Source organism: Lagenorhynchus albirostris, chromosome 3, assembly GCF_949774975.1.
Source record: "Lagenorhynchus albirostris chromosome 3, mLagAlb1.1, whole genome shotgun sequence".
Lineage (NCBI taxonomy): Eukaryota > Metazoa > Chordata > Mammalia > Artiodactyla > Delphinidae > Lagenorhynchus > Lagenorhynchus albirostris.
The window spans coordinates 88,681,469-88,705,786 of record NC_083097.1 but is presented as its reverse complement, the minus strand read 5'-3'; the positions used below and the strand labels follow the sequence as shown (position 1 = coordinate 88,705,786).

At 32.4% G+C, this 24,318-nt stretch overlaps 1 protein-coding gene across 7 annotated transcripts in view; it reads right to left on the bottom strand.

The window, feature by feature from the left end:
- Positions 1-24,318, bottom strand: part of FER (FER tyrosine kinase) — a 478,023-nt gene that overhangs the window by 220,330 nt on the left and 233,375 nt on the right. For 6 of the 7 annotated variants that reach the window (XM_060143370.1, XM_060143367.1, XM_060143369.1 and 3 more), the window contains 2 exons: positions 18,406-18,609; positions 8,944-9,066 (listed from right to left, as the gene is read on the bottom strand). In XM_060143370.1, the coding sequence (XP_059999353.1) occupies positions 8,944-9,066; positions 18,406-18,609 (327 nt within the window). The remainder of the gene's footprint in view (positions 1-8,943; positions 9,067-18,405; positions 18,610-24,318) is intronic. The other variant, XM_060143371.1, reaches the window with a different exon arrangement.

Below are 24,318 nucleotides of genomic sequence, written 5' to 3'. Positions count from 1 at the left end.
TCAGAAGTTTTTGTGGGCTACAGGCTGTAGAGGCAGAGATAGGAGAGTAGTAATAAGGATAAGAGGTTGTGTGACTTATGAGACTAAACCAGCATGGAAGCAACAGGTCCCTCTTCTCTCTCTGCCATATTCTACTTATCAATTCACCTCACTCACCCCTTACCACCTCTCATGTGTCCCTCCTATTCTACTGACCACTTCTCTCCTGGCTTGAATTATACAAGAATCAACATTAAGAACACTCTGTTAGAATGCCTTTGTCTTTTAGTTGGTAGAGACTTATGTTGTTTTCCAGATCTCACTAACTTAAATCCATTGTACTCTGAGGTTTTTAGAACATCAAATATGTTCTCAATGTCTAAGTTCAAGATTTGGAAAGTAAGACAGTAAAAGAGATGGTAAACCTCCATTAAATTATCCAGAAAAGGTAATTTATAAAATTTAAAAATTCAATTATTGGCAACATATTGTGGGCTTTTTATTTCCCATAAGGGCAATATGAATGAAAACAACACTTCAACAAAACCTCATTCCATGTTAAGGTTTTTTCACTGTGTGTGAAAAACTTAGCTAAATATCAAATTGTTCAGGTATATAATTAAGAGAGAGATTTGTAAATGTCAATAGGTGTGATCTTTCGGTTAAACTTTTGATCTCCTGTTTAAACTTTTTACTGTATTTAATGCTAATTTTATTACTATTTTGATCATAAATCTGAATCCTAGAATTTTACTATTCTGTTCAGCAAAAATTGAAAGTAGACAAAAAATTCCAATGCAGAATGTTCTTCATTAAGTTGTATAAAATACAACTTAATATTATGCCCTTGGCTATTATTAAAGGACACTGAAAGCAACAACCTATGAAATCTGTCCTTAAACTTTTGCAGAAATGTTAAGGACACTGTTATATCTAAAATCCCAAGAGGGAAATTTCCTTTAGAAGTTATTGGTAGTAAAACTTCACTTTAAACAAATTAATAACCTTCCTCCTCTCTAATCATGAAAATAGTTCACTTTTTCTACAATGGCTTACAGCTAAATTTCAAGCTCAATGTGGAAATTATTATAGGTCTTTAGGAAACTGCATTTTGTATTTTATTTACTGTTGTTAAATTTTCACTATCAATTATTTTTCCATGGTATTGATAATTTGTTTCTATTTATATTTTAATATTATTCACTGAAATATAATTTGGATATGGCTACACAAGTTCTTTGTGAAACACAGTAAAATCAAAATTGATTTCTTTCTGTTTTTTAAATGTGCTAATAAATACCTTAAATTCTACAAACAATTAAAAGGCTGGATAGGCTTCAGTAATTTAGTGAGATCACTAACTATACTTTAGATGTGCTTAGTAAACCTTGCTTGTAAACCTTCAATGAAATGGCATTTTCCATAGATAAATCCTAATCGTGGTAGTCAAGGCTCTCAAAAATCTGGCTTTAAACTAAACTTTTCAGATTACTCATCTTTTAAATTGTCTTCTTCTGTCAAGGGAACTGATCTTGCCTTCCTTAAAACAAGTCTCAGAATTTCCCAAGTTTTAGATTACTTCCTTACTATAAGCCCAAATAATTTCCCTAGTCTTTCTGCCTATTCTCAAGACCTACTTCAAGTCTACCTTTCTCTATGAATCATTCCTAGGCCATATGCTTTTCTAAATTCACTTATCACTACTTTAAAAATCCTTTAAGTATTTTTCAAACTGAGGTTCACAAAATCAACTCTTTGGATGTAGACTTTAAAGAAATTATTAATAGAGTGCATCACATTAAGAAACATGAAAAGTTGTTTTGTAAAATTTGTCTCAGTTATAAACACACATACATACCAACGTTTCCAATTTTGTGTGTCCTGAGTCTCAATATAAAATGTAATTTCTTTCTATGCACTGTGGAAAAAAAAGCTTTAGAAACACTGCTTTACAGTGTTCTATTAAATATTATCATAAAATATGGTTTTAGAAAATTTTTAACATTACAAAAATATGTTCAATGAAAAAAAAATTTAAACTACACTTAAGCCAAAAAAAAATATTTTTTAAATTTAACTTTTGAAGGGGTAATACTCTCACAGTGTTTTTTAAAAGTGAAAAATACCAAATTTAGACTCTAAAAAGTTTCCCTTAATACCTCTATTGCCATTTCAACCTCCTCCCAAAACATGTAACCCCTGTTATACATCAACATCATTATTAGTTTGAGTATATAAAATTTCTTTATCATATAAAAGCAAATTCAGACATATAATCTTATACTCAAATACGTCTTATATAAAAGATAACATAATATATACTCTGTTTTTTAGCTTAATTCCTTTTATTAGCAATATATCTTGGAACTCTCTCCAACCAGTACATAGATGCTTTCTCATTTATGGTATTCCATTGGATGAGGAACCATAATTGATGTAACTAGACTCCTGTTAATGAACATTTAATTATTTCCAATCTCCTGATATTACAAACAATGCTGCAGTGAATAACCTTATACTGATATCATTTCATGTATATACAAATATAACTAAAGGATAAATTGTAGAAGTGTTATTGTTATTGCTATTGTAGAAGTCAAAGGTATATACGTTTTATAATTTTTATAGATTCTGTCACATTGCCTTCTACAGAGGTTTTTCTAATTTATACCCCATTACCAAATTATCTAAGGGTCTTTATCTGCACATCTTTGCCAAGAAAGTGAATTATTAAACTGAGTTTATGCCAATCTGATAGGTAAAAAATTATCTCATTATAGCCTTAATTTTCTTTTATTCTACTGAGTAATGTAATCATGTCATATTTTAAAAGCCATTTGTATTTTTATTTTTTGAACTATCCACTCATGCCCATTGCCAATTTTGCTATTTGACTGTCTTTATTTTATTAATTTCTAGAGGTTCTTTATATATTAAAGAGATTATGGTATGTGCCCCTTGTAGTATGGGTTTTCATGAATAGATTAGCAAGTATTTTAATTTTCTGTTGATCTCTTAAAAAGCAATTATTATATATATTTTGTTTTCCCGTTTTCTAATTCATTTCTTTATGCTTTTACCTTTGTTAGTTTCTTTCTTCTGCTTTCCTTTTATTTAACTGTGGATTTTTCTCCTAATTTTTTGAGTTGGATGCTTAACTCGTTTATTTCATTCTTTTTGTTTTGTCCATGTTAAGCTTTTAAGGCTCTGAATTTTCCTCCAAGGGCAGTTTCATCCGCATCACTTAAGCTATATATAAAACTTTATTTTCCCCACACATGTCCTGCATTCATTGATGCAAGCAAGGAATATAGAAATCTAGGGTAAATTCCTCCCTTCAACAGGTATTTTTGCTGGAGCTTGGTAAGATCTACAGCAACTTGGTTCTTTGATCACATCTTTTCTTAACTTTGTGCTACACAACTTCTGCCCAATCTAAGTTGCTTTTGGCTACCTAAACATGTACTTTTAAGTCTGTGGATAATATACAGTTCCTAGTTTCATGAAAAATGCAGTTTATAGATTTTTAATTTTGTTGTTGTTGTTCTTTTGTTATTGTTCTATGGTCTCCAACAAGGAACAAGGAAATAATGTTAAGTTACGCAACCCTGTTCATACCAGAGATCCTCTTATATATTTTCTTGTATATTTCTATGTTTCCCAGCATCCATACATATATAGAAGATTTTGTAAATACTTTAAAATGATGAAATGATACACTTCAGGCAATGTTTGTGCTGTAAATACCAAATCCTACCTTTCAATCTGCATTAAAAAAAGTCCAATGACTTTTCTTTTAACCACTTGGGCACCATCTGCCTAATCCCGTCATCCTTCATCTGTTTACAGGATGGATAAGAAGAATGTTCATATCTCCCAAAAAACCTGGCTCCTCAGACTAAAAATATTATGATATTTGAGAAAGTCTGAGGAAGACTTAAGCATGAAATACCTTTGAGAGATCACATAAGAAGAAACATTAGTGGTCTCCAAGGTCCATTAATTTTTTGAGACCAACATTGCTCCTCCTCACAATTATCTGCTGGTAATGTTTGAGATAAAACCTGAAAGTCAGTCTATGTATTTTATGTGCTATAACAAGGTTCTTTTATTTTATTAAATGGAACAAGCCTAAAATCCAAGTTTAATTTGACTTCCCAAACTATGCTAAATGAAGGCTAAACATTCAAGTATTTTCTGTATTTCCCTTAGCACAACATGCTATTATAGTTCTTGTTAGACTAAGTTTATGGGATGGGATCATAACTGTCATGTTCACTGTTACATACTGCTAGAATACTGAAATACAGAAAACAATTGTTCTTGAACTACTGACGTTACTAAGACTATAGATTAAAATTTATGCTAGCTGAGGTTGTAGTAAAAAGATGATGAACAGAACAGAATCATTTTCAGGTCACGACTCTGAAATTTACAAGAAATGTGGCTTAGGTTCATTACAACCTCCGAGTTTCCTCACCTAATAATGGGGATAATAATACTACTCAGTTCACAGTTGTTGAAAATATTTTTAAAATAATATAAGTGGGGGCTTCCCTGGTGGCGCAGTGGTTGAGAGTCCACCTGCCGATGCAGGGCACATGGGTTCGTGCCCCAGTCCAGGAAGATCCCACATGCCGCGGAGCGGCTGGGCCCGTGAGCCATGGCCGCTGAGCCTGCGGGTCCGGAGCCTGTGCTCCGCAACGGGAGAGGCCACAACAGTGAGAGGCCCGCGTACCGCAAACAAAAAATAATAATAATAATAGAAGTGGAGTGTTATCAACAGACTATATACTCAATAAATGTATTTTTTTTCTTCCTTCACAATTTAAAGTCTTCCAAATTTGCCTTCTGTTCTATTTGTCCTGTAAAAAAAGTTTTTAAACAGGAAAGTATACGGTATTTTACAGTTTCCAAAATCCACAGAGAAAATTTGACTTTTCCTGAGTTACATCCTTTTATAAAAAACAAGTCATCTGGTAAGTACTGGAAGAAGTAACTATATTACTCAAGTATAAAGTAAAATGAATAGTCTTTAAGTGATCTGAAACTTCAAGCTCTCCTCTCATAAACTGTTCTTTGTTTGCATGTGTTTGATCAAGAATGCTGTTATCAGGAACCTTATGACAAGTTAGTTTCAGTCACAGAAAGATTTACTCTCCTCGCAAAAATCTGTTTCTAATATTCTGGCATGCTATACCAAATTCTGATCAAAAAGCCACAATTAATTGATTTAAGCCGGCAGGCAAGTCATTTGTCTAAGGTTCAACTTAGCAACTCACTCCTAACTTGCCTGAATTTAATCATGAACTTTAACTTCCATTCAGAAAGAAAAAAATGTTTTAAACAGCTAAATCTGAAGAAATATTAAACTTAACAAAGACAAACTTTCAAGGCAACATTTAAATGTTAAAGTTGAACTAGATGTCTTCCTTACCTATATCTTACAAAGTCCTATATTTTACCTAAAATCCCAGCTCTGTCACCTGATATTACTGTTTAATAATTTACCTTTTACAGAGACCTATATTTTGCTATGTTAAAGACTTTTTCAATTTGACATTTTATGGAATCAAAGACACTTCTTTTCCCTTAAACCCACATCCATGTTCCTTAAAATAAACACTTTTTTCTCTAAAGTCTAAAATCTAGACTCTACAATCTAGACAGATAATGGTTAAGAACACGGGCTTGAATCCCAGCTCTGCCTCTTAAGAGTTGTGTTATCTTGTGCAAGTCATTTACCATTTAAGCTTCAGTTCCTGATTTATAATTGAATGGGGTTAATAACAATACTTACTTCATAGGAATATATACAGTTAATGCATATAAAAGCTTGGAAGTACCTGGCTTCTAGGAATTGGTCAGTAAATTAAATTCTTCAGAAAATATTTACTGAACACCTACTAGGGGCTAGCACTGTTCTAGGTACTGCAGATATAGTTGCACTGATTATTAAATGTAATTCTGGCCGTTATGGAACTTACATTTCTCTTGGGGGAAGACAGACAACTAAAAATACATCATACAATATAATGTCAGGTAAACATAACCATAACAAAGAGAAATTAAGAAGAGGGGAACATAAGGAGGTAAGGTGTTATTTCACACATGGTAGTCAGGAAAGGCCTCTCTGATGAAATGACATTTGAACAGAGACTAAACTAAATAAAGAACAGGCCCTGTGCATCCCAAAGTGTTTCCTAATTATAAAGATGATGATTATGAGTGATCAAAAACCCGTGTACAACATGACCTTCACTCCCATATCTTTACACAGGCTTTGGGAGGTAGTGTAGGAGAAATCAGCCAGTGGAGGCTGGGCATGAGTGGGTAGGGCACTCATTAGCTTTATTATCATGAGAAAGTTAAATACTTTCTCTAATTTAGATTGCGTAGTTTCCTGTACCTCTGGAGATAAGAAAGAGACTCCCTTGGCCACTGTGTCCTCTAGTTAGTCATATGATGTTATACATACATTCTCATGGGTAAGAGAGAAATAAATGGAAAGAGAGAAGTAAGTTACTATAAACAGAAATTATATTGAGACCAAAATAGCATTCTTTATGTAGGCTAAAATTGAAGTCTGGCAAGATGGAAATTAGATGTTTTACAGCACATTATATGGTCAAAGACATTAACTTCTTACACAAATTAAATCAAGAAAGAGATTCCAGTTATAAGAGTACAAACACTTCCCAAAGGAAGATACATAACAGATAATACCACCATAAAAAAATCCATATCAATTTGTTCTCCACTCATAATTGAAAATTATCTACTTTCATAACCTCTGCTTTGTGATTTTCTTTTAAAAGAGTGATATGATTCTTTAAATCAAATGCATACCAATATTTACCACACACTGAGATAATTACTTGCATATTTCAAATATCAGTACTTTAGATCATGTTAATAGCTAGATTAACTTCGAATTTCTACCTCATAAAACAATCATATGTAGCCCCTTAATCTTCTATAGCTTTCAGTTTAGTTATTTTCATAGATAGTGCTATAAAATGATGGGATATTCAGCTCCACAGCCAGTGCTGGGGGTTTGGGAGAAAGAGAATAATTGGCTATGTAACAGTCCAGAGAATCTACTCCATTTATCTAAGCTCATTTCATGGACAATTTTATATTATGAGGGATATAGCTTTATTTGCAATTATATGCTCCTACCCAAGCCCAGATGAGCATTTTTATGTGCCTCTTTTATGGCTTTGATCTCTCAGTTTAGACCTGGCTAAGCAAGGAGACAATGTAAATATTAGGTTGGCTTGTGAAATGAGACGTCACTATCTCTGAAAACTCAGGTGTATCTCATTAACCTAACGCGGTAAAAAGTATCTTCACTGCAGTGAACTTTACTTCATATTGGGATATACTGGAATTGAGTTCAAACTTTCACATGTACAATTAAGTATATAAAACTCCTGTCACTTAAAGTGCTGGAGGAAGGGCAGTGGTGAAGAGATGTCAAAGGACCCCCAGATTTATGGTTTGAGCAGCTAGGTATTTGGTGGTACCACTTATTAAAAAGGAAGAACAAATTTTGTACTTAAAAGTGATAAACTCAGTTTTAGGTGAAAAGTAGAAAATTTTTAGATGTGGGAAAGATATATATCTGAGCTGGAAATATAAATTTGCAAGTCACTGATGTATTAATAGTAAATGAAGCCATGAGAATAGATGACCTTAACTAAAAAAAAGAACTCTTAGAATTCCGTAAAACAACAGCAGTTATTCGTTGATGAAAGAGAAAACATTAATAGACTTTTTTTTTTTTTTACTAGAGTTAAAATATGACAACCTGTTCCAGACTAAAGGAGAATTTTTATAGGGTTTTTTTGCAATTAAACGTAAAAAAAAGTGACTGGAAAAATATGAACAAAGAATGAGCCCATTTCATAATTCTAGAAAATTATGCAAGAAGGACAATTCCTTAGCCATAGAATTAATATTTAGCAACTGACTGTTAAAATCTTCTGTGAGCAGAATGTTAAAACTCAGCTCCTCAATAAAGACTGAGTAATATAATACAAGTACAACTATAGACACTATGTTCCAGACTAACAAAGGGAAATATAACAATTGTTTTTTAAGTTTTAAAAGTTTTTTAAATTTTAGGTGAATCTGGATTATATACTAGCATTCTTGGGAATAACACTTGCTTCATATTAAAAGTCATCCCTAGATATGTAAACCTCAAGTCAGCAAATATTAACCTACCAGGTTTTATGACTTTCCTATTTCTACACTGTTCTTCACATGAGACGGCCCCCAAAGGAAAGGGACTTTTGTTGACCCCAACCCAATTCCTGGAACATTAAAAGTGCTCAGAAGTTAAGCCAGCTCCATTGTTCCTCCCAGGCCAGGCTCCACAGGTTTTACCTTAAAAACACAAACCTGCCTCATACCCATTCCCTACCTCGCAAATCTCTTAAAGCTCATGAAAGCAATCTGTTCTATGATATATCTTAGAGGTAAAAATGACCTAGAACAATCTCTCGCCCAGCTACCTGGTTGTACATAGTGAAGTTATGATTTACTGGCTTTGTGAAGAGTAGTGTAGTTTTAAAAAATTCCAGTGTCTTATAATATATTGTAACCTTAACACCCAAAATTGAAATTCTAATTTACTCTTGATTGCTGGACATTTTCTTTGACTTCTACATCTCAGAATCTTTCATAAACTGAGCCTTTAAAGTCTGAACCTTATAGTGTGAAGGAAGGTCTCCAGTCTTTCAAGAAAAACTGGGAAGGAAAAAGAAAAAAAAAACAGGCCATTTGCAAACACTGAATAAAAAGGTAACCCATCTCCCATCTTAATAAAACCAAGGACATTCCATGTTTTGACTATAATTGTTTCCAAACTTCTATAAATAATCTAAGAACTTTATTTACTGTGGGGAATAACTCACAAAGCAGTCTCAAAAAAAAAAGGTGAATATATGCACCTACCTTAGGAATAGGATTCAGCAGAACTACACCTGATTTCTTAGTGATGACCTGTTTTGTTGTATAGTGATGGTCTATAAGTTGAGGGATATTTGAAAACCCAGTGCCTTCAAAACGATACATGTTCTGGAGAAAGGACAATAAAGTAGAATAAATATGAAGACATTGCTTCAGCAACATTACGTTCATCAATAAAGTTCCATTTAAGAAAAACTATTATTGCACAACAATGTGAAGATACTGAACACTACTGAACTATTATACACTTAAAAATGGTTACGATGGTAAAAATAAAAAAATTCCAACATGCTAAAAAAATTTACCTTTGCATCAAGAAATTAATTTTCATAATGAATAAATATAATTCAGATTACTAAAAAATAAAAAAGACGAAAAAGAAAAACTTACAGACCTGGAATGCATTTTGCTAAAATAATAACCAAAGGAAATAAAGCATGGGATACATTTAAGTTAAGGAACAAGAAATATGTGTATATATGTTTGCTTATATGTTCCATTTGATAAAATTTTCAAGATAAAAAATAATGTCAAAAGGTTGAGGAAGTATAGCCAATATAATAATAAGTATTTTAAGGATACCTCTGATGATCATTTATTTCCCTTTTATCAATACAGTATTGATTGGTTTTTCTACACTGGGGTTATTCATGTATTATTCTTTCACCAAAACCACACAGTCATTCACATTCACTTATATTTGATAAAGAAATAAAATGCTGCAGACACAAAACTGCATATATCAGCATAGTCAAATCGCAGCACTTTTTGATTTCAAAACATCAAGTTAGTAACATTTTGCCAAACTCTGTCAAGACCCCTTTTCTCTGTCTTCATATTTCAAACAGGCATGTAGGTCAGTAATCATAGGGATGAATTGATGGTAATAAGTTTAGCAAAGAAAAAATATCTTATTGGGCCTGTTTTTCAATGCAAAAAGTGTTACAATACAGTGTGATGTAATAAAGGCTTCCATTTGATTGTTCACAAAGAATTCACCTGTATATATACGGGTGATGTGTACAAATACAGATACAAACATGCTCCATTTTAAGAAAACTCTATGCTAAGAAATAAGAAATTTCAAAACTCTCTAAATTTGGATACTATTTACATTACTGGAAGATTATTTTCCCAGTTAAAGGATAAAAAAACACGAACTTCCTTTTCCATAATATAAAATTAGATTCAATTTATCAGAATCTAATTTATATACAGCTTTGTAAATGAATATTTTCGTTTCATCAAGTGAGGAACAAACATGCGTTAGCTTATTTTAACACTTAACTATATAGTTCAACTCAAGGCAGTTTGTGTTAAGGGTCAATTCAAGGCAGTTGTTAATAAACTGACTAAATAATTGTTGCATACAACAGCCAGACCTGCTATGATATATTAGTAAAGATATTTAAGAATATTTCACACTAAGGACAGTAGTCTATTACTAGATGTGCAATGCACTGAGCAATTTCTCTCAATGCCTCAGTTTATTTCAAAACAGAAATAATATTTGGACGTCCTCACACAAAAAGTGTGAGGCCTGAACAAGTATTAACATGCAAATCACTGCTTAGTATACAGTACACACTCAATTATTAAGTCATCATACAAATAATAAACCTTGGATTACAAAAATAATTCCAAATCTGGATATATGATAAGAAACATTTTCAAAGGACACTTAAAAGTGTAAATTACATGTTCTCAAGGAATAATGATTATCTGTAAATAACCAAATATCCTAGAAGGCATTCTTATATGAAAATAAGACATGAAGAAAGGTAAAATGTTATAGATGTGTAACATGTAATAATAACAGTAATATATGAACCAAATATATGGTCTTGTATACTTGAAAGTTCCTGAGAGTAGATATTAAACATTCCCACACACACACAAAAAAAGAGTTAATTATGTGGGATGATGGTTGTGTTAATTACCTTGATCTTGGCAATTATTCTACAATGTGTACCAAATCATCATGTTGTACACTTTACATATATACAAAGTATATGTATAACCATATACATATGGTTATATGTATATATGTATATGTACACTTTACATATATACAATTATATTTGCTTATTATTATATATTATTCCTCAATGATGTGTGTGTGTGTGTATATATGTATGTGTGTATATATATACACAAACACACATACGCACACACACACACAGTTTCTCCCTCTGTCTTTCTTCAGTCTCTTAGTAAAGAGCCAGGAAATCCTGTTATAACAGACCATTCCATTATTTCGCACAAAATTTTTACCTCCCTCAGAATAAAAGCCTAAGTCTTTACCATGATCGTTAGGGCCCTCTAATCTGTCCTCTATCATCTCTGTCACCTCATCTCTTACCAAATCCCCCATCCCCCCTCAGTCCCCTCCAGCCACACTCATTTTCTTCTTGTTTTATAAACACACTACACACATTCCCTCCTCAGGGAGTTTACACTTGCTGCTTGAAATAGTTCCTTGGATGGCCGTTTGGGTAATGGCTCCCTTACTTCCTTCTAGTCTTTCATCAAATGTCACCTTTTCAGTGAGGTCTACTCAGGCCATCCAATATCCATTTTCTCACCCCAGCTAAACTTCTTACCTCCTTTTCCTTACTAAATTTTTCTCCTTAGAATTTATCACTATCTAACATCACATATATTTTACTTATGTATCTTGTTTATTGCCTATCTCCTCCTCTAGAATATAAGCTCATGAGATGATAAATTTTTATCTTTGTTTTGTTCATCTGAGTATCCCTCTGGTCAAGAACAGTGCCTGGCATATATTGCCTGGATAAATAAAAGTGTGTGAAATAAATGAAATGCAATGCATATAAAATGACTATAAAGTTAAAGTAAGACAACTTAACATAGAAAGGAATACTGGAAAGTTCACACACTCACACAAACTCAAGATGCCCCTGTAGAATGTTTAATAAAAAGTAATGAGATGAAGTTCACACAGAATGAAATTTTAAAGTCAGCCACTAGTGTCATAAAGCCTTATATAAATTTCTAATATACCTCTTATAACTAGAGAAATAGAGAATAAAATAATAGGAATTTTCAGTTTCCCTTTCTTAAGAACATATCTAGTTTTTAATCTAAAGGTAGTTTTCTGCCATTGACACAGTAATCATGATGAACTAATACAGTGAGTAATACAAGCAGCAGTACTTCCTTCATGGGCTAAAATGAGAAACTGATTCCTAGCAAGTATTTGTTTAAAACAATTCCTCTGACATCAGTGAAGTTCTGAGTCCTAAAACAGTGCAAAACCAATTAATTCACTTCCTTAAAGATGAAGATAATGTAATGAATCTAAAAATGATGCTATGGCTGTTTGCTTATAAAGTTCACCTAAGCAACTAAGGTCAAGAATAATACATTCACGGAACCCTCATGCACTGCTGGTGGGAATGTAAATTGGTGCAGCCACTATGGAAAAAAGTTTGGAGTTTCCTCAAAAAACTAAAAAGAGAACTACCATATGATGCAGTAATTCAACTTCTTGGTATTTTTCCGAAGAAAATAAAAACAGTAATTAGAAAAGATACATGCACCCCTATGTTTACTACAGCATTATTTACAATAACCAAGGTATGGAAGAGACCTAAGTGTCCATCAATAGATGAATGGATAAAGAGGAATGCATAAAAAACAAGATACACACACACACACAATGCAATATTACTCAGCCATAAAAAAGAATGAAACCTTGCCATTTGTGACAACATGGATGGATTTAGAGGGTATCATGCTAAGTGAAATAAGTCAGAGAAAGATAAATATTATATGTGGAATCTAAAAGACAAAACAAACAAGCATAACAAAATAGAAACAGACTCATAGATACAGGGAAGAAATTGGTGGTTGCCAGAGGGGAAGAGGGTAGAGGGATGAAAGAAATAGGTAAGGGAGATTAAGAGGTACATATTTCTAGCTAAACAACAAATAAGTCATGAGGATGTATTGTACAGGATAGGGAATATAGTCAATAATATTGTAATAACTTTGTATAGTGACAGATGGTAACGACTTACGGTGATCATTTTGTAGTGTACACAAATATCAAATTACTATGATGTACACCTGAAACAAAGGTAATATTAGAAGTCAACTGTACTACAATTAAAAATAAAAAAAGAATACATTCACCAAAAATGTTGAGGACTTGTTTCTTGATACATTCAAAATTCTGAATATTACATTTGACTTTGTACAAATCTGTGTAAATTTCTTATAGTTCAGATGACCTGAGGTTGGGTTCACATATAGAGAATTCTTTTTAAATTTTTTCTACATGGCTTTACTAATAATGTGACAGAGAGAATCCACATTAACTTTCAAATAGAGATTTCTCTTTGGAGCTACTAATGACCTCTTATGTGAATTCCAAAAGAAGCAATAAAAAATAGTAGTAAAAAATAAATTTCTACAAATTCCTACGAAGATCATTTTGTTGATAGTCATTTGTATTACATTTAAAAAAACCATGTAATATATCATTAAAAAATAAGAAGTATAAATAAAAAATATGTTATGAATCAATCTTTGTAAAATAAGAATTACATAGTTGCACACAATTAAAATATATTTTTAAGATCTCAAAGAATATACAGTGAGCCCGCAAGGGGGTATTAACTGTGAAGCACATGTTCCGTGATACATATTTCTGAATTTTTACTAAGAGTATGCAATATTTTTGTTTTTAAAACATTCACTATATCTAGAATTCATTCCTGATTTATCACTGTGCTACTTAAGAATCAATCATGCATATAGATGAAAAACAATAAAAAGTAGAATCAGATTTTGTTGCTACACATATTTCCAGAGGACTATTATTATGCAAGGAAGTCAGACAGAACAGAATAACCACACAAAAATGAGAAGGGGATTCAATGAATGTGTAATTTGAAATATTAGATCTGAGTAGATCTGAGTAGTAGTAGTAGTAGATCTGAGAAGATCTCCTGAGAAACCATCAAGGATAAGCACGCATAAGAAAAAAATAAAAAGGAAAGAGGGAAAATCATTTCTGAAAGAGGCCAAGATGAATAAGCTGAATAAAAACAAAAGGCTAGAACACTCCTTTTTTGGGTAATACCCAACAATAAAAATGTAAAACATAAATTTTAGCTTTCTCAAATAAAAAAAGCACACTGACTAGTTATATTACTAGTTAAACCAGTAAACAGGAAGGATTGTTGGGGAATCTGAGGAATAAAATTAGTAACATTTTGGTAAGGCTTTTCCTAGTTAACTTTCATTCATTCTTCAGATGTTGTCTCAAATGTAATTTCCTTAAGTTTTCCAGTTAAAAGTGTTCATAGCACTGTGTATCTTTACAGCACTTAATAAAGTTTATAATTACATATATTGCATGTGATTTACGAATGACCATGAGCCTCCCCACTAGACTGTAAGCTCCACCATTATATCTCTGGGTCTTAAAAGTACTCACTCAATTAGTATTTCCTGGAAACTAATTAATAAGGATTTGGAATGGCTTTGCTTTATTGTTAAGAAGGAAGTCTCCTAGGTCCCTAATTGTGTGTCTGGGGCACAGAAAATGATATCTTATGCTGATTTCATTTTGACTTCAAGGAACGTATTGCCTTCTCTTGAATCTTTGAATGGCTGGAGTAAAACAGTTAAAATAATCTTAACTGTACAAGGATAAGAACACAAACTTGGAATTGTCATATAAACAAGTTTTGGGTCTGTATATACTTTCACTTAGTCTTTCTTAAGATCCACAGTATGAATTTAAAAGGTAGTTCAAAGAGTCTAGAGATTGTGGCAAAAAAAACAAAGTAAACCTGTCTGGTACATTCAGAGACTACATCCATCACTTTAAAGTGGAACTCAGCATATGATACACATCCAACAGATATCTGTTGAATGAACTGATGATACAATACACTGAGCTACCCAATTTCACATAGTAACTACTCACAGCCTCCACTTCTGTGCTACTTTTGTTTTATTGGCCCGTATCCCTGGACTCTATAGAATACTTGCTCAATTAGTATTTTTTGATCGAAATGAATGAATAAAAAAGGATGATACGCCATTACGTAGAGGATGTTCCCCCAGGTTTTATTTTAAAATATTTACTATGTTGTGATTTTTAAATTCATCACCAGATGTTAATTCAAATGTCTGGCTCAATTATCCTTAAATTTGCATCTTTAATGTTTCTCTGTTCATGAATTGTACTAATGTCTCACCTAGCAGGTCTTAAGCTCACCGAGCAGTAGGCCATACATTTTCAGTTTCACCTCCCTACACTGCATAACATGATACTCTGCCAAAATGTGTTTTTAGCAAATATGTGTCAGATAAATAAAATTAGAGAAATATGAATTGGTATTTTCCTATTAATAATAGCACAAAAAGTTTTTTTCTGAAGTACTTTGTTTTATCACTTCTTTTTGTTTACCTTATACAAAAGCAAGGATTTGATTATATATCAACTTATCAAATGAAACAATGCTATTTGAATCTCTATGAAAATCTGTCAGTATTTATGACAAAAGATAAACAGTTTTAGGTACAAACTCTAACTATGGCTTTACATCAAGCACCATAAACAGGTTAGTAACTATGGAATAAGTCAGTAAATAACACTAGAATTACACTGAGATTCAGATACTTAGCTATGCTTAATATATCTGGCTTTATGAAATTAATGTAATTAGTGTCCAATAAAAAGTACAGTTCTCCTTGCTTGAACTAGCTAAAACACCAGATATTCTCTGCTAGAGTAGTAAAAAATGTAAAAATCTAAAGTATCTGCATCCATCTTGATCAGTCATAATGTTCACAGCATGCAGAGTTTCACACCTTGTTAAAAAAAATAACTGTGATATGCATACAAAAATAAAGCTTCAATACAACTGCCGAACTAGACTCTAGTTGACAGAGATAATGTTGCTAAAAATAACGTTATTTGTGATCAATGAATATCTCAAACTTAAATATATAAATTCTAAAATAATACTTTCATTACTATTTAAATTTCACAAATAAATCTCAATAGGAACCAGAAAGAAAATTTTTAAGTTAACTTTTCCAATTACACTGATATTTCATACAAAGTACATTTGTATGTTTTTCCAAATAAAGTGTTCAAACAATGGTAAAAATGCCTAATGATCTGCATAGCACTTCACACATTACAAAGAATATATTCACTGTTTGACTCTCACAATCAGTGTATCAGCTATTACCCCCAATTACTTCCTAAACCAGAGCTTGTAAAGTACATATCTGGGCCTGAAACCCAAGTTTTCATTGATTACTATGTGACTTTTTTTCCACAAAATTCTATATTTCTTTATGTCTTCCTCACTGAGGACACCTGACCCCACATTTATGTACAGCTTTTATAATCTACTAATGGATTATAAATTCATTGATTGGAATATAATAGGCAATCATTAAATATCTGGTAATGACTTCCCCCATTTATAAACCCCTTCCAGACAACAGGTATATGAGGAAGGAAATGGGATAATTTTAGACCAAGTAAGATTCACCTCCACAAGAAGAAAAACAATTAAAATTTCCCCAAACAGTCGATTTCACCTTAAAACTCTTATTTTTCAACTGATTGAAGAACTCAACATTATATAATGAGGGCAAATTAAATAAAATTAGGCAGTGGAAAACCTGAGGCATTTACAGAAATACAAGTACTCTCTTCTTTAAAAGAGATCTTTGCAAAATTTCAATGACAGAGGAAGCCGAATAAAATCTTTAAATGTGAACTTGTAACAATATCTTATTTTTAGAATATATTATGCTGTTCACTTTAGTTACTTAAAACAAAATGGCAATGTTAAAGACAAGTGATAATTTGCAAGTGGACCCTTTCCATTTTGTTTCTAAAAGTACTAAGTTAAATTCCTACAGTTATATTTTAAACTATAAGAGGTAATAAGGGAAATATTTCAGTCTTATTTAATGTATGACATATTTCAAAGAGTAACTTTTAGAGCTTAGAAAATAGAAGGAAACATTCATATAAGTTGTAGTTTATAGTTTACCTACCATCTTTCCTTCTACAATTCTCATACCATTTTATAAATATTGTCAACATGGTCACTGGTTGTAATAAGGAAGGTTATCTACATCCATAATTTAAAGGCACATACAAATTTAAAGAAAGTAAGGGATGACATACTATTAGAAACAGGTTGGATGTATAAGAGTAGGCAAATATAATTATCAAGTTGAAGTCTGAATACTATGCAAAATTAACAAGTAGTATGAAAATTATAATATATACTTTAATATACTTATTTTAACCCATCTGAACAGCATTTATTTTCATTTAAATATAATCCCTAGATGTGACTATACTAAATGCAACTTTTAAATGGTTACTTTTATGGTATGTGAATTTTACCTCAGAATTATATCTATATAGTAGATAGATAATATAATATGCAATATATATTATCACTAGAACTTATATATATGTGAACTATATATGAAATTGAACATATATGTTCCTAAAACCCTCTGAAGATCATGTAATGATAATGGTTCAATCTTCTTGTACGGTACTTAGCATCACTATAGTGCCTGGACATAAACTGAAATCCTACAGACAGCCAGCTTAAAAATGCATGCCATTTGATATGATGGGGTAAAAAATGACAAATAGAGGCATCAATTCCTTCCTATGACAAAAATATTAAAAATTTCTCAGTGGGTAAAGTTAAACAAAATTTTGAGATCACTCTTCATCTGTTGAGTGCTTAATAAAGAATGTAACAAATAAGTTTACAATACTTAAACTTCAATAAATAAATCAGTATTAGAACAAGCAATATGCCCAGACCAGTTTAAAAATTTTTCTTCGATTTCTATTTATTGTTCATTAATGCCAACAAATAATAGCTTATACATAAGTGGAAAAAAACCCTTAATACTCAAAGAATCATAAAAACAATTCAACTATCACTGTCCCATTCATTAAGGTATTTCATTATTACTATTTAATAAAATATTCTTAAAAATCTCTCATGGTAACATTTTTGAGCAATTTCAAGGGCTGGTTTCAAGAGCATAAAATTCATAATTAAGTTTCTCTAAAAAAATTATGATATCACATTATTTCTTTTTATTTTTAATATAAAGGATCTTTAATGTTCAAAGTTAACTTAAAACATTAAATATTTATGTATTTAAATTTAATGTAAATTGTAACAACTATTCTTAACTTTAAATTTTAAAATATGTATTTCCTTAAAAAGGTTAAAATTTTAGTGAATTTTAGAGCACTCTACTTACGGAATTCAGAAAAAAGAAAAATTAAGTGCTAAAGTTAGTGTTACAGGCATTTATCACAAATTATTCATCATTTATTACAATTATACCTCAATTAACTATATCAAAATATACATATAAACTAAATTGGAAACGTACATCAACAAATTGTATGATAAAGTGTCTCCTTTGTCCATCAGAAAATACAGAAAGGACATATTCACCAGGTTTCCCATGACTCTCTCGGACCAAGAAGTCTCCTTGTTGTTTTAACAGATCTTGCGCTTCTATTCTGGGAATTGCACCATGGTACCAATCCTGTTCTGCCAGAGGCTTCTCAATAATGGGGATCGTATCACAGAACTTGAGCAAATATTGAAAAAAAACTAAATTAGAGAAAATAGCAATTTTTTTCTGGTAAAGCTAACAGCAATTATAAATACTTCTTACCTATGTTCTTCCCTTTAATTAACCAATTAAAAGTTATATGATGAATCTGAAATTTTCATAATTTTTAAAGAAAATACGTCCTAGAGCACGGGTGCTGAAGCTTAGTACAAATACGTATACTTAAATACTTGAAGGTTATTTGTTTTTTCTATCATACATAGGTACACAAAACATCAACATTTAGAGTTGGCACTTATAGTCTTATTCACCATGTCATAAAATAAATCCATATATTTAAAATTTTTCAATCAGAGAATTATGATGAAAAGAGAGTATGATCAGAGAAATTTATCATAAAATAACTTCATTTTAAAAGTTGAGTTATATCTTTTTATGGAATTAACTCTTAATCACATGGGCTGTGGACTGTCCATGTCAAGGGTCCCAGGAGCACTAAGTCTTCATTTGATGCTGCTCTGTTGCTGTGCCTTCTCATTCTTATCCTTATTCCCCTGACTTCCTTAACCATTACCTCTGCCACATGGCTGGTCCTGATCCTGTACAGCAATGGCAGACAAAGCCTTAGGTGAAATAGCTTCATTGAAACCACCAATGTTCAATTACAAACATATGGCAAAAACAAGGGAGGAATATAAGTCATGAGCACAGCAGGAAAGCAAATTATCTGTCACTTTAGGAGGCCAAGTGCTAATAACAAATAGAGATAACTAAGAGCTAGTTATGCTTCGTTGAAAAGTTTCTAATTAATAATAGATGAAATCACACATTTTCTGATTGCAAAAAAGTAAAAAGTTTTTTGTTTGCTTATATTTATCACCCACAGAAACTAAATTGCCCCAGGCAGTTAGAGTACTTTATGGGTAAGGTATAATAATATGCACTAACCCTTAACGTTCTCAAAATATGCACAATGCCTCATGAGAAAGTCATCAATTGGAAAAATAAGAATTAATAAATGAAAGACAAATATTCACACATCAATCAGGTTTTTCAGGTTGATATTATGAACTCTACATAGGGACAAAATACGGTACCTTTCTGGTAAATGAGAACTAGTTTTGAAGAGAGCCTGCATTGTTTTGTACCACACGAAGAGGCTTAAAACTTACTGGTCAAAGTTCCATTTTATATTATCCAAAACCCATCGGACTGATTTAAAAAAAGAACCTTGGGGGCTTCCCTGGTGGCGCAGCGGTTGAGAGTCCGCCTGCCGATTCTGGGGACATGGGTTCGTGCCCCGGTCCGGGAAGATGCCACATGCCGCGGAGCGGCTGGGCCCGTGAGCCATGGCCGCTGAGCCTGCGCGTCCGGAGCCTGTGCTCCGCAACGGGAGTAGGCCACCACAGTGAGAGGCCCGCGTACCGCAAGAAACAAAAAAAAAAAAACCAAAAAAAAACAAAACAAAAAAAGAACCTTGGGCTTCCCTGGTGGCGCAGTGGTTGAGAGTCTGCCTGCCGATGAAGGGGACACGGGTTCGTGCCCCAGTCCGGGAAGATCCCACATGCCGCGGAGCGGCTGGGCCCGTGAGTCATGGCCGCTAAGCCTGCGCGTCCGGAGCCCGTGCTCCGCAATGGGAGAGGCCACAACAGTGAGAGGCCCGCGTACCGCAAAAAAAAAAAAAAAAAAAAAAAACCTTGAGAAATCCCAATCAGACTTTTTCAAAGAGTCCACAGTTTGGTTTCTACTTCTACCACTATGATACTCTTTCATTATTTAATTGCATACATGATGTGACTGTACATGGAAATCGTTTATAAGCTAAATAAGCCTTTTTCTTTTAGTACTAGTTATGATAAATACTATATTTCAAAGAAATTTTAAATTGTATTCCCAAAAATGGGATTAAAAAGTAAATTATATAAAGAACTAGCCTCAACTATTAGATTAAAAAAGTATTATTTTTAAAAACAAATGCATAATCCATACAAAATTAACTTTTTGTGTATACTGATACTAATAGTTTATAATTCTTAAAGTAGGTGGTCAAAATGATTAAATATTTCCTCAAAATTTTGTCACAGTGCATTTCAATACAGAAAATACTAAAAATTTTACTGTTATACAAATATTTCCAAGTCTCACCAATGGCAAAGTGTTTTATTGCTTTTTTCCAGAGGAAAAAAAAAATCAATAAAATAAGAAATTCAATGTCACCTCTTGACAAAAAACTTTTTTACTATTATCTCTCAAAAAAGGTCTACATAATAGAAAAGCATCACAAACAATGATATCACATGCTTGATTTCTTGTCCTAATCAACCTATCCTCCCAAATTTTGATTTATTTAGAATTGTGAGAATGAAGAGCCTGGAGAATTCATTAAGTCAGAAGGGCATTTGAAATACAAAAGGTGAACTAACACTGAGAAATTCATTTAAGGATTTGAAGGTGAGGAATACATTTTGGGGGGAAAAAATTATGTTTGTTTCTTTGTTTAAAAAAGAGGAGTAAATAGGAAGGAACTTACATTGCTATTTCATAGGGATTACATGTCAGTCCTCTGGGTTTATTAGTTTCTTTTGGGTAGGAAGGGAAACTTATAGAGATCTTCTGTTCCTGGCTCCTAGACAATACTGTTACAAAATGTAAGGTGAACTCACTATGAGTGTGTGTGTGTGTACATGTGTGACAGGCATACACAGGGAAAGGCTGTACTTATCCCCTGCCTGGTTCTATCAGGTCTTTCAGGGACTTCCCTGGAAACATTGGAAGGAACGTTTTAATTACTATGATTTCAATTATATTCCAATACAATTTTGCAAACGTGACAGTGATAGAATGCTGGATGTACCAGCAACAAAATCCCAGCATCCCAAAAGCCTTCATAATTACATCAAAAATGAAATGAAGCTTTTTACTTCAAATATCACAGCTTTCTAAGCCTAAGTGGGGAAAGATTTTTCCTTGTCATTAAGTTATCTAAAATTTTTGCCAAAGATATGGGGAAGGGGAAGTCTCCTTTTTAAAATGTATAGTAATCCAATACAGTTAACAAGTTATACTTAATAAGACAAGCTTTTCTGATTGACTAGGCTGTTTAGTTAGTTATTTTCCCTGGGCCTTATTCTTAAAGAATATTCCAGCAAAAACATACTGAGCTTAGTGAAATAAAAAGATTGGTTTAAATGAAGATGCAGTGAGGAGTCAGCACAAGAAAATGAAAATATTTTTTTCTTGACTTAAGAGGCTATTTTTGTTCTTGGCCTAGTTCAGGCTAATTCCCAAGAATTCAATGAAGATTTGTATGCTTTTATCTCAAACATTTGAGCACAAGATGAGATCCTTTTTGAGAGGCAAAGACAAAAGTGTTTAAAAACAAAAATCAAAGTCTGAATCTTATTCAAATTAAGCACCCAAATACGAAACCATTAAAAAAAAAAAAACTAAAATATAACAGCATAGAAAATATACAAGTAAACCTCTCAATGAGCTTCAACAAGCAAAATAAAACTTCAACACTAACATAAAAGTTTTTATGAATTTTTAATAACCTTAAAAGTGAATTTAATTCTTTAATATTCTTATATAAATTTAGTTATTAGTTTAATAATCTAAGTAATGAATTATTTCAGATCTAGTATAATAATATTCTATGGGGACTACAAGTAACTCACAGGATTTTAAACATTTCTCAAAAATTCCATAATGACCCCTTTAATTTTAAAGCTATATATCACTGGGAAATTTTATGGGGAGATTAAGAATCAAATGTCATATAATCAAAAGTAAGAGAAGCACCAAACACTTGCAAAGGGTGAGAAATATCGGCCTACTGAAAAGGAATCTGCCTGATGGTACTAAAAGCTACTTTCACTGAAAGGGCAATGTAACCATAGGTAGGAAAAATGTATTTTATACCAATTAGAGTTTGATAGTTGAACAAATGCATAACATAAAATGAAAACATGAATAATAATGCTCTTCCTGCCACTTTTTTGCAAATTTCTAAACAGTTATGTTTTGAATGCATTGAATGAGTTAATTATTAAAATAATGAAAAACAAAGACTATGTGGGATATTTGATCTTCATAGTTGTTTGCCTTCAGGCTAGACAAACAGGATGTAAAACAATGGTTCCATCTTAACAGGCACTAAGGCCTATCTGTAAATTGACAAATTCTATTTTTTTTTAGCAATAAAGTAGAACTGATCACTGTTTTCATACACTGATAGCTTAGTTATTTTTATTATAAATATACTTTACCTAATGTTCACTTTACACTATGAAGCAACAAAATTCTTATGTGCAAATTTCTTAATTAACAGTTTTTTGTACTTTTTGAAAATTTGAGTTTGTTCAGTCTTTAGCTAATAATATAACTATGGTCTATCATAATAATTAGGCAGAATTACATGCTGAAAAAATTCACATTCTTATACAATTCTTCCCAAAACTTTATTTAAAAAGATAAACACCTAGGCCAAACTCAAATATTACCTTACTTCCACTGCTTTCTATTTCCCTGATTGTCTATTTTTTTTTTAATAACATCTTTACTGGAGTAGAATTGCTTTACAATGGTGTGTTAGTTTCTGCTTTATAACAAAGTGAATCAGCTATACATATACATATATCCCCATATCTCCTCCCTCTCGCATCTCCCTCCCACCCTCCCTTTCCCACCCCTCTAGGTGGTCACAAAGTACCAAGCTGATCTCCCTGTGCTTTGTGGCTGCTTCCCACTAGCTATCTATTTTACATTTCAAAGTATATAAGCCCATGACACTCGCTCACTTTGTCCCAGCTTACTGTTCCCCCTACCCAGTCCACAAGGCCATTCTTTATGTCTGCATCTTTATTCCTGTCCTCCCTCTAGGTTCTTCAGAAACATTTTTTTCTTTCAGATTCCATATATATGTGTTAGCATATGGTATTTGTTTTCTTCTTCCTGACTTACTTCACTCTGTATGACAGACTCTAGGTCCATCCACCTCACTACAAATAACTCAATTTCGTTTCTTTCTATAGCTGAGTAATATTCCATTGTATATATGTTCCACATCTTCTTTAAACATTCATCTGTCGATGGAAACTTAAGTTGCTTCCATGTCCTGGCTATTGTAAATAGAGCTGCAATGAACATTGCGGTACATGACTCTTTTTGAATTATGGTTTTCTCAGGGTATATGCCCAGTAATGGGATTACTGGGTCAGATGGTAGTTCTATTTTTACTATTTTAAGGAACCTCGATACTGTTCTGCATAGTGGCTGTATCAATTTACATTCCCACCAACAGTGAAAGAGTGTTCCCTTTTCTCCACACCCTTTCCAGCATTCATTGTTTGTACATTTTTTGATGATGGCCATTCTGACTGGTGTGAGGTGATACCTCATTGTAGTTTTGATTTGCATTTCTCTAAGGATTAAAGATATTGAGAATTCTTTCATGTATTTGTTGGCAATCTGTATATTTTCTTTGGAGAAATGTCTATTTACGTCTTCTGCCCATTTTTGGATTGGGTTGTTTGTTTTTTTGATATTGAGCTGCATGAGCTGCTTGTAAATTTTGGAGATGAATCCTTTGTCAGTTGCTTCATTTGCAAATATTTTCTGCCATTCTAAGGGTTGTCTTTTTCATCTTGTTTATGGTTTCCTTTGCTGTGCAAAACCTTTTAAGTTTCATTAGGTCTCACTTGTTTATTTTTGTTTTTATTTCCG